General features: G+C 30.9%; 1 protein-coding gene across 4 annotated transcripts in view; it reads right to left on the reverse strand.

The window, feature by feature from the left end:
- Positions 1-9,219: 9,219 nt before the first annotated feature.
- melt (ventricular zone expressed PH domain-containing protein melted) overlaps positions 9,220-12,875 on the reverse strand; it is a 63,407-nt gene continuing 59,751 nt past the window's right edge. For 3 of the 4 annotated variants that reach the window (XM_016050834.4, XM_043040636.3, XM_071187300.2), the window contains one exon: positions 9,520-9,829. In XM_016050834.4, coding sequence (XP_015906320.1) covers positions 9,620-9,829 — 210 coding nt within the window. In that variant the 3' untranslated portion in view covers positions 9,520-9,619. Of the gene's footprint in view, positions 9,830-12,875 lie in introns of all 4 variants that reach the window. The other variant, XM_016050831.4, reaches the window with a different exon arrangement.

The following is a 12,875-nucleotide window of genomic DNA, read 5'->3' on the forward strand; positions in this document are numbered from 1 at the left end:
TTTATAGGATCCGTGCCAACCTTGTAAAAACTTTTGAAAGAAAACTTTAAAAACAGACCAATTTAAAATTTTTTATGTTCTTAGTGATTTATGCCAGTTGCTACCTACGTACTACTTTTCTTAAAGAACCACTTTCAGTCATGTCCATTTTCCTAAATACGTATTTTGAGATGTGTTCATTTTTCTTCAACATGTACTTTGAGCTGTGTCTATTTTCTAAAACGCATATTTTGAACTATGTCCATTTTTTTTAATATGCTTTTTGAATTGTGTTCATTTTTTTGAACACGCATTTTAGGCTATGTCCATTTTTTAAAATACGCATTTTGATAATGCTCGTGTTCTTAATGCGTTTTTTTGAGCTATGTTCAGAATAAAAAACTCACAGACGTGTAAACAAATTTAGAAAAACTCTCTGTCGCAAAAATATGCATATCACGCATTTATTTAAATATCCAAACCAAATTCAAACCTTTTTTAAAGTTGAAATTTCAATTTTACAACATGCCTCGAAAAACTTAGCTGTCTGTTATTGAGAAACATCAAATAACAGCACTTAGGAACATGAGGGAAGGATATAAGTATACTACATTTCTAAAAAGATAAATCACTCTTTTGATACAGTTCTAAATATTTTGACCAAACAGTGCAATTATGGGTAGAAGTTCAGGATGGCCTGGCAAGTTTTCTCTTAGGGAAGAAAGAAAAACTATTGGAACAATATATAAGTCGATATCTGCTAATGAAGTCCGAACAGAACTACACTTTGATGTTTAATACGTCTTAGGGAAATAAATCGAAGAATAGTATTTTCTAAAATACAGAGTGTTCCGAGTCAGAAACCACATCCTAAGTTGCAATCATAAGCTGCAAGCATTATAAGTTGCAAGATTAAACTTTCGTCCAAAAAACATTAACATAGATTGGTCACTTGTAAGTATCAATATATCATTTGTTATAGCAATGAAAATATTATTCTCAAAATAATATACAGTGAAACCTCTCGGAAGCGACGACTCTCTGTTCCGCAGAACGGTCGTTAATGGACGTTGGTCGTTCTTAGGGGTTATCTTCATTGACTTCAAATTGTTATCGAAGGTACAGGACTTTTCGTAAGCAATTTTAATTTTACTTAGTGTCATTTTTTTGGTGCGAGAATGCCACTTGTGTTGGCGTAATCAAAACCGGATTGATGAATAAAATTTAGCGTCAATAAAATTGATCTTTACTGATATAATTATGAGTAAAAACATATTTACCAATTATTGTACCAATTACAAGTATTTATGCTAGTTGACTATTTACCAATTAAAACTATTTACTAATTACTTATTTACGAATTAAGACTATTTTAAATAATAAAAAACAATTATGTTTTTCGTTTACATTTGCATTTAATTTTATATCATATATTATTGCATTTAATTTTATTTTATTACTAATTTTTAAATTAGTTAGCTTTAAAAAATGAAACTAGGTTTGTTTATTTGAGATGCTTAGTTTTTTTAAATAACCTTTTTTTTTTAATTTAACTTTCAACTCTGAAAATAAATCATTAATAACATCGTCTTTAGTACACTTTGACTGCAACATGAAGTTATTTATGTCTTTAAAAAATCGTCAGAAAAAGTTCTCTATATAAAAGCTGCTCACAAATATTTAGAATACATTTTAATCTACTTATTTGTTTTGCTAATAATTTTTATTTTGATATTTTTTCGTGTTACCTTATTTGACCCTTTACGCATTTGATGCAGAGGTTCGCCCGGTCACTGGGAGAGAATTTGGTGGTCTCTCCTAAAGGTTTTCTTCAACACCAAGTCAGTGGGAAAAATTCCGTACCCCCCAAAAGTGGTCGCAAATAGAGGAAGTCGCTACAAAGAGGTGGTCTTTCCTGAAGGCTTCACTGAATTTTATAACAGTTTATTTTAAATGACGAAACAAGGCTTAATTTAGATGACTAAGACAGATATTCATACTAGTTGAATTTGCAAAAAAAGAAATATTTTCCAAAAAGGAAATTTTCCGGTGGAAGGATGATGCTTTAGGAACGTACAGTAAACGAATTAAAATTAATTTAACCTTTACTTCCCATAAAATGAATAGCAAGGACTATCAAATAGTTCAACAGGACAGTCATGCTCCATTTTTAAGAAGTTATAGAAAATCTAAACTTGTTTTCCAACAAGATAACGCATCCATATGCTTTAATGCAAGCACTAGTGGCTAGCTCAAGTGAAATAAAATAGAAGTTATGAATTGGCCAGCTTTCTCCCTTGACCTAAATCCAATGGTAAACCTTTGGAAAATTTAGGTGAAAAAAATTATGCGAAAAGCTGGTAATACAATAACATGAATGAAAAGCAACTAGCAATGCAGAATGGCTACTAGCTTGAAGTGAAACAGCTTTAGAAAACCTAACAGGGCTTTCTGAAAAAATGCCGAATAGATTAACTAATAATTTTATTAACTCGTAATTTTATTGAAATTTGTCCGCTAAAAAAGATCTAAAAATAACTGTGGACCTTTGAAGTCTGTTAAGAAACTTATGCTAAAAACACATGCAAAATCATTTATACATTACGAATTTGTTTGGATTCACTAGATAATTCTTTTAAAATACATGAGGCTTAACAGCAGTTACAGAAAAACCGAAACCAAAATCTTTGCCCCCTTTCTTAAAAACACATTTTGAGCTATACCAGTTTTTTCAAATGTAAGTCCAATTATTTTTATTAAATATACTTTTGTTTATTATATGTTTATTATATGTTTATTAGCTATATGTTATTAGCCATATGTTTATTAGCTTTAAAATGTTAGTAAATTTTCCTTTAAATAATTCCATAATGTGTTTTACGTCTGTATTAAATCCACTCCGATTCATAATCTAAGTTCGAGATAAGAAATATCGAACACTAGCTCTGTTTTGTTTTGTTTTTCTATTATACTCTTTCATCATTTAATTTAACGACTCAAAACTGCAGTAGCTCAAAACTGGGGAAGCTCAAAACTGCTTCAAATTCATATGCAATCGAACCCAGATCCATCTGTTTCCGAATCTTTAGTTTTTTGGTATTGTATTATCTTACTTTAACGCTGTATTCACCAACGGGACATTTAAGTCCCACCAATAATATTTCCATATAGCATTGAAACGGAACAAAATATCCATTGAGACATGTCTGTCCCTGTGATATGGCTTTCCAGTTGAATGTACGATTATTTAAAGTTAAACATCCTCAATGCAACCCCTAACGAAAAAATAAGTTGTTTTTGAGGATGTTTTGAAGTTGACAGATGTAAAATAATACACCTGAGGCAGAAAATGAGGTTATATTTTGCACCAAAAATAACCTCATTAATAAACTTCAATTTCAACCTCCTTTGCATCTCATAAAATCAACCTCTTGTACAACTCAGAAATCATTTTAATTTAGATCGGATGAAATTATTCACACCTCGAATATACTCATTCGCTTGAAGTGTAGGAAAAAAAATCCGTACACCTCAAAGACAACTTCCCTAAGCTGGTTGCTCTGAAATACATTTCCATCAACCTCAAAACAACTTCACCTTAATTATGCACCTTGGGAGGTTAATCTTTTAAGGTTGTTTTGATTTTCCATTCAAAGAATTTGATTAATTCGCATGAAAAAAATAAAAAAAGTAATGCAGTTTGTTGCTTTCAAAAATAAAAAAAAATATTAGTAGTATTTATTGATTTGAACAAATTCTAACGTTTTGACATCTTTTCTTTTTCTATTGACGGTGACGGTATTTTTATTTTTGACGATCAAGGGAAAAAAATGCCAGTTCAGTGAACTAAAATTAGAATCTGAGTTGAATGGTGTTTTGAATCGTTCGATTCGAAGCACACGATTCACCATTGATTCTTTGAGGTTATTCGAATCAGTAATTTAAATTATTTGATTCGAATTAAGATTTGAATAACTTGAATTGAATCGTAATTGAAATCCCTTGATTCAAAACACTGAACCGAATCACTGGATTATAATCACTTGTTTCGAACAGTGATTTTAATCAATTGATTTGAATTGTGATTTAAGTAAAGAGATAGGAATCGAGGATTCTCCATTAATTCGTTGAGCCATGTGATTAAAATCAGTTATCTGAATCACTTTATTCGAATCACTGATACGAATCGATTGATTCTATAAGTGATTCGATCATATCCAATTCACTGATTCGAATAATTTGAATCGATTAATTCGAAGAACTGAATTGAATTTTTGATCCGATTCGAAGCTGATTTCCACTTATTTCGAAGAGTAATTTGATTTAGTGGTCTGAATCGCTTGATTGAAAAGTGATTCAAATCCTCAGAAACTCTGATCCTTATACATGTCCAAATAGTTTTTGAATCACTTGATTCAAATTATTCATCCGAATCACCTGATTCAAAACACTGATCTGAATCTCTGCTCTTAATCACTTCATTCGAACCAGTGATTTGAATCACTTGATAAGAATAGTGATTTGAATGTTTTGATTCGAATCATTCAACCGAATCACTTAATTTGAACCACTCGACTGAATCACTTGATTCAAATAACTGATTTTATTTACTGATCCAAATCCCTTGATTCCAATTGTGATTTGAATAAGTAGATCGCAATAGTGACTTAAATCACTTGATTCGAATCACAGAAATCTATATTTATTCGGTGATTAAAATCAACTATCCGAATCACTGGTCAGAATCGCTTTATTCAAATAGTGATTTGAAATATTTGATTCGACCTCATTTATCTGAATCATAATTGGAATCAATTTATTCGAAGAGATGATATGAATCATTTCATTCAAAATAATAAACTGAAATAACTAGATTCAAATCAATGATCCAAATTGCTTGATTTGATTCAGTGATCTAACACTCTTTATTTCGCGAGAGTGATAACCTGAGTGATCTGAATCACTCGATTGGAACAGTTATTGGAATCACTTAATTTGAATCCTTGATTGAATCACTGATGCTTCTGACGATGCTCAAGAATCATTCGAATTGGAGATTTCTACCAATCCATCTAAAATAGGTTTTAAATTGCATGGATGTTCTTTCTTTTTCAATCGATTTGGGTCTCTTGACTTAATTGTTTTAATTCATTTTTACCAACCTTTTACTTTCCTGTTTCTTTCACTATATCTATGTTTTCAGATAATCGAAAAAATTGCTTTTAAAATCACCACCTTGGTATTTGGTGCTAACTATTGCGCCACTTGATACACCTTAATTAGGGCAATGGAAATATTTTAGATTCATTTATTTGCTTTTTTATTTATTGAAATATTAAAAATATGTTCAATATGTTAATTTTTGGATTATTGTTATTTTATTGTGTTTCTAAGTACTATGAAAAGTTTCTACTGAACAAATTTCTTTTGCGATCAATCTGCAACAGATTTAATTCTTGATGATGATTCTTCTTGGGAGAGGTTTTAAATCACAAAACCACCTCTTGGCTGCACCACTGGATTGATTCGTAAATGTATAAGAAATGGTGTGAATTGACATCTAAAAAAACAACGATTTAAGTTGAAATAAACTAAATTTCTTCAACTCACATGGTATCCAGCCTCATAAATTGAAGATTCTGTTGCTAGGTCCAGGGCATTATTTCGTTTATGCCTCTCGCGTTCCAGTCTCAGTATTTTTCTAACTACATATGTGATATGCATAAGAGCATACTCTGGGCTATTTCAGCCAAATTATACATATCGTGCATAAAAAATGATATATGATGTCTTTGTTGAAAGTGTAGACTGCGATTAATGCAGCAATGAGTATTTTTGAAGTAATTTTCCAAATGAGCTGATTTATACTTTTATTATTATTTTGCGATGAGGCTTTAGTACACAGTTCTAAAATCACATCCTTGCAAACTTAGAAATTATAAAAGAGAATTCAAGAATAGCTATGTAACTGCCTCGATGAACTTGTGATTCTTCTTGCCGCTTGAGCCGAATTAGAAATTTTTCCTAAGATTTTCTTTTCTAGAGTTTAAATCTCATAACTTAAAAATTTTAAAGACATTTTTAACATACTGAACTATTCGATAGAAAGATAGATGAAGAAAAATGTTTACTTTCTGAAATTTCTTAAGCCATAAAAACCTTTTAACACTTTCATCGCAGAAATGGCACTTCTTTGCCTCACTCGCGGAGCTAAAAGCTTTATCGCAGTGCTAAAATTTAAACAAAATGCAAATTCCCTTAACTTGTTTATTTTACTTTCAAATATAATGATCAATTGCAATTAATTACACCCTTCACTTTAATGACTTATTAATGTTTAAAGGTCCCGCAGTGGACTGATCATTAATACACGGTTCCCAGCAGATCACCGAAGTCAAGCATCACTGTCTGCAGTCAGTGTGCGGGTGGGTGACCACTTGGATCAGTCTGCGTTGGGACCGAGGGTGATCGGTATGGGTCCTCGTTAAACTGTTCTACCGTAAAGTGCTCGACTTCGCGTGCAGGTCGTCGGGCTACCGAAGCAGGGGTGCCATCCCCTCTGCAGAGGATCAAAATTGTGATAGCATGTCTTCGGATCATCCTCAGGGTTGTTTCCCAGACCGTCGCCAATAGCCCATTGTGCAGCTCTAGTGCGACGTAAATAAACTACAACAACAACAATAATGTTTAAAGACATATTAATAAAATAAAAATAATATTGCAAAAGCTCTAGAAATTATTCTGTAGTATCGTCTTGTAGAAATGATGTGAAGACAAAATATTATGGATTAGAATGCGAGCAAAAATGTTGATAAATAAGTCGTTGAATACTCTGCAATAATGAAAAACCTCGTGGGTAGAGGACGAATTATCTCATCCCAAGCACACAGTTAATATTCCGAGAAATAATAATAGCTAATATTCGAATATAAGTAAGTTAATATTCGAGATGTCTCGTTAATCGCAATGTAAGAATTAATAGATCATCAGATGGTAGAACGTTAAACATTTAGTGTAGAAAAAGTAATTATATTGTTATTCTGAATTGGCGTCCAATAATTGGTGTTGGTGTGTGTGGTGTTGTTAATTTACGTCCCACTAGAGCTGCACAATGGGCTATTGGCGACGGTCTGGGAAACATCCCGGAGGATGATCCGAAGACATGCCATCACAATTTTGATCCTCTGCAGAGGGGATGGCACCCCCGCTTCGGTAGCCCGACGACCTGCGCGCGAAGTCGAGCACTTCACGGTAGCACAGTTTAACGAGGACCAATACCGCACACCCTCGGTCCCTACGCAGACTGATCCAAGTGGTCACCCACCCACACACTGACCTAAGCCAGTGATGCTTGACTTCGGTGATCTGCTGGGAACCGTGTCTTAACGATCAGTCCACCGCGGGACTCCAATAATTGGAAGGTTTTGAATTCATAAAACAATCGTCAAAATATTATAAATGAGTTTTGCATTGATACCATCCAACCCCATTATTTTTGTTATCAAGGACAAAAATAAAAACCGAGCGAAAAAAAATTTCAATAAGCAAATTTATTTCAGATTCTATATACGTTTCTCTTCTTTTCAGCATAGTTGCCAAGTTTGTTTAAACACTTAACATACCTTACAGCTAGATTTAGAATACCCTCTTCCGTTAACCAAGAGGTCATTGTTGTAGTAATTGCCACCAAAATGATGTTTGAAATATCGGAAAAACACTCAGCGCAGGTTCTGGGCTGTAGAGAGGGAAAGTTCAAAACTTCCCAACCAAAAGAGTCCAATAAAGCTGGGATCTGAGCTGCAGAGAGAGTCATTGTCATAGAGGAGCTAACTTCCCTGTCAGCATGGAAGGGAATTTTGCTACTTCACAAATCTGCCATTTATGACCAATCATCAATCAGGACCATGTAGCAGACAGGTTTCTTGCCGACTAAAAACACATATCTGATGGTGAGCGATTTGTTAAATTTGAACATTTTAGAGACACAGAACTGACCATACAGTTTACCTACACAGCTGGAACTGAGCACAGTTATTCCCAAGGAACGCAGGAATTTAGCTTTTAATTGCTTTACTTCAGGAACCTTATTAAGTCAATCGTCTAGAGCAGTGTTCCCCAACCTTTTTATCACCGCGGACCTGTCAACGTTTGATAATTTTACCACGGCCCGCTGGGGGTGGGGGCGTTGAGTTTTTATATTTTAGATTATTTTGATTTATTAACTTTAATTTAATTATATTTAAACATGCCATCAAAATAAAATACAGTTACACCAAAAAAATAAAGTGATTTAACATTTTAAATTACTAGAACGTTAAATCAATGAGAACCCTGCAATGCAATGAGACGGTTCCATCTGGGGTAATCGGAGCCAATGATACATTACAAACATTAAAAAATTTATGTCACTACCTTCGTGGGCCCCCTTTTTTTTTAAATAAATAAAATTTTAATAGAACACAGATATTTTTAATTTTTGATGTAAACCTAGGAACTTAAATTCAGTTTCTATGAAATGGGCAGCGCAGTAACATTTGAGCGGGGGTTGGGGAACACTGGTCTAGAGAATTCAAGTTTCATGCATAAACCAATAACTAAATTACACTCAAGTTTTTTGTCATTTATAATCACCAACAACAGTGAATGTGGCTTTGTAAATTTTCTCAGCAATTAATAAATGTTTATTCTTAAAATTTGATTATCTGTTTTATTAAGCAATGAACCTTTTTGAATAGAGAAAAATTACAAGAGTTTTAAAATTGGTAATGAATTTTAAAAAAAAAAAACTATTTAAATGTTTTTATAGCCAAAATTACAACCCAATAACCCAGTAGGAGATTTTGAGGGTTCATTTGTTTGAGAAATATATGATTGAGGTCATCAGTATAAGTGGGAGAAATTTATAAACAGGAAGCAGCATACTCTTTGTGCTGTGGTATATGACAATGAAAGATTTTTGATTTGACTTAACACATTGTTTTCTAAGTGAAAAATTTACTGTATTTAACTGCAATTGTAAAAAAAAATCATAGAAAATAGTGAATATGACAATATCTAAGACACAAAAGTATTATTTTCAACAAAAACTTTATTATATTTAATAATATAATAAATTCTCACAAATATATTTATATGTATATATATACATTGAACATATATAAATCTCACATTTCAAAAATCCCACTAAAAGGAGCCAGCCTTTTCTTTCATGGAATAAAGTTACACATTTAATACTTATTGGTCATTTAAAAAGCTAAAGTGGAAGAGCCACTCAGTAAAAAGTGGTATTCTGTAATAAACTATAAAGATGTAAAAGGTAAAATTTCATTGTATAGTCATATTAAAAAAGTTAAATACATATACAAATATACAAAAATAAATATTTGCCACAAATTTTTAGCAACCACTTTTTGACCACCATTAAGTTGAAGAATTTAAAAACAATAAACTTTAACTTCCAGAGAAACTAGTTATAAAATTTATGAGAATCAATTTCTTAATCGACCAAACTTTGTAAATCTCCAATAACTGAAAACTAAATCATTTATAGAATCTGTATTTTAGAATTCATAATTCTGTTAAAATATGTTATCGACAGATTTTGATTTATCACATAAATTAATATTACATATTTAAGTGTTTATAAATCTTTAGAATGAGAATGAGCCATAGCTATAGAAAGGCACTGTACCCATTGTTCAGTGTTTTTACTGTCTTTAGCTTTTAAAACAAAAGTTTTCTCATTAGTGAAGATTTCAAAAGCTTTAGGGATGTTTCGACCCCTACTACTGATGGCTCGAACACTTCGAATTTGACTAATATCAATTGGTTGAACTTCTTTTTCATCTTGCTGCAAGAAAAGAAAACAATAGATGTAAACCTAAGTAGAATACAATGTTAAATAGTTTTTCCAAAAACTCATTCTGAAAATTTCACTATAAATGTTTCAAAAAATGCATTTGATTTTTTTTCTTACAGATTTCAATATTAAATGTATAAAGTAATCTAGAATATCATTTTTCTAACTGATGTAATGATATAAAGGGCAAAAGATTTAACTTTTAAACATAAAGGAGAATAAATGTTAGCAGAAATTTGCTTAAGTTACATTTGTTTCGAGTTCTTTTCTCAACTTTGAAGTTTAATAATATAAAATAAAAAATACTATCACATGTACTCTCTCAGAATCCCATGAAGAGAATGTCTCCATCAGTTATCCATTTGCATATTATATTCAACTAGTAGTGAATATCAAAGGTTTATTTGTTTAGTAGTTGTCTATTCAGAAATTATTCTCTATACAGTATATGAACTGGTAGTCTGTTTAGATCTACTCCCTAATAGAAAAGATGGATATCCAGAGTTCCCACTCTTTTAACAAAGCAAAAATTAAGCACTTTTAAGGACTTTTTTTGAAAAATTAAGGACCTTAAAAATAGTATAAGTATTTATCATCGAATAAATATATACCAAAAGTGACAGTGCTTATTATTTTTGAAAACCTGGGTCAGGTTTTTTAAAAACATTTTCAGATTGTTAAGGATTAACGACATCTATGAATATACATCTGTATTCCCTTTTTAATCACTTCATTGAAATTGAATTGTAAAATTAGGAGCAGATATTAAAATTTGCATTTTTTTTCATACATTAAAAAAAAGAGAAAATAAATAAATTTGAAATAAGGAAAGTACTATATGTCGCTACTAGACATGCATCACAAATTCAGCTGTGGGTCAATTTTGGTAAATATTCAGTTATGCCAAAAAGAAAAAATACATTTCTATTAACAAAATGTTTCATTTAAAAGGGTATCCATTAAAAAAATTAACACTAAGAAGTTGAATTAGAGTTATGCATGAGAGAAGTCCTATTTCAAGTAAAAACGGGTCATACTAATATCTAATCACCTGAAATCCTTCCACTTTTTTTCAATTAGGCTTAACTTAATATATATATCTTTTCAAATTCATTGCCATAAATATTTTTAAGAAAATTTTTATACAAAAAAATTACAATTATGTTTAAGATTTATAATTTTCAAATATATATGTTCTTTACTAGTTCTCGGGGGAAACATATAAATGAAAGGGTTTAAAATGATTTTCCAAAGGTATCAACACATTCCTATGACCAGAAAATTGGTAAGGTTACTTAATTAACAAATATTGATAAATTATTTTTTTCATTATCATTTAGATATTTACTTGTAATATTTCTTTATCATCCACTATCATTCTTAAAATAATTCTCTACTATTAGAATCATTTGATATTTTATTTTTATCGCGAATTAATAATTTTGGAAAGATTGTATTCAAAACTTTATAAAAAACATATTGAAAACAGTATGTAACCATTTTGAAATTATTACTCAACAGCAAATGTGTTATATTTACTTTTATGAGCTTTAGAATTATTTCCAGCCAAAACTGATATTAGGAATTAACTTTACATAATATTAACTGATATTAAGAATACTAAACAATCTGACGAAAAATATATACTAATTTTAAAGCAACCAAAAATTAAATAGAAATTAAAAATAAATAAAAAAGCATATTAAGTTACAATGTTAACTGAGAAGAATGATTATTAAAATCTAAGTTTGAATTTTATTCTAATCGACATTAATATCAAAAAGTTTGGGATCTTTTATTTGAATAGATTTAAATTTCTGTGTAACAATCTGCCTATCCTTAAGAAATAAAAACATTAACGTAACAATCTACAACTTTAAAAAATATTTACATTGCAGCACAAGTTATAAATAGTTACCAAATATTTAACTATCTTGTTAGGAGCAAATCATGCATTCTTATTTAGTACTCAGGAATAAAAATGTAAAATATTGTAAAAAAACTTGAGGTTTTTCCCAAAACCCCAATAAATCTCAGGTTTTTGATGTAAAATCTAGATGGGATTTTTCAAACCCTGTTTATTACAGATCTGTTTAATTTTTAGTACAATCATGAGTTTAAAAAAATTTTACTGCTTCTTATTAATTTACAGTTACTAATTACACACTGAAATATTATGCAAATTTATTTAATTCTTCCAAGAATTTTGGAAATAGTTTTCGTTATGGATACTAGTTCAAAATGTTTTCTGATACTTCGATTCTTAGGGTATTACTTTGTTCTTATGAGCAAATGCATTACCAGTAGAACTGAATTTTTTGAATACAGTCAATTTTGAAGGTCAGTGTGAGTTTTCCACTTCAGTACCTTAGAACTCCTCCCTCCCACCCAAAAAAAAAGCACTATCTCTTCCATGTGCAGTATTCCCCTTGTCCACACTCTATTCTTTTCTTTTAGAATGTCACTCTTCTCATAGAGTATCATTCTAGGCAAAAGGCAGTATATATTAATGAAAGAACCAATGCATTAATAAAAGGACATGCTTTCTTCTCCTTGCCTGTAGCCCTCTCACACACATCCCTTCTTGGCTCTCTAAAATGCTTTACTCTCGGTGCATGGTCTAATTCTAGGTGATAAAAGAATGACTATATGTTTTAAAACAATGAACTGAAAAAATGTTCTTATCAACTATAGTGATGCTGAAAAATTAAGCACCTTTAAAAACCTTCTACCAAAATTAAGTACTATTAAGAGCCCTTATTTTCCAAAATAAAAGTTAAGCAGTTTTTAAGGGATTTTAAGGACTGTGGGAACCCTGTATATCTGTAAGCTCTGTCATTGCAAAGCAATGCATGAATATTTGAATGGGCAAATGATGCCCTTAATATCAGATGACATCAACAACCGGTAGAAGCTGGTTCATGTAGAGTGATATCACATTCAACATCAACAGTTAATGGACTTGCTTTATTTAAAACATATCTCATTGATATCTTTAAACTTACACATTTGATTTCCATTTAGTTTTAAAGACGTT

Source organism: Parasteatoda tepidariorum, chromosome 11 (genome assembly GCF_982258835.1).
Source record: "Parasteatoda tepidariorum strain Cologne lab strain chromosome 11, Ptep-v5.0, whole genome shotgun sequence".
Classification (NCBI taxonomy): Eukaryota; Metazoa; Arthropoda; class Arachnida; order Araneae; family Theridiidae; genus Parasteatoda; species Parasteatoda tepidariorum.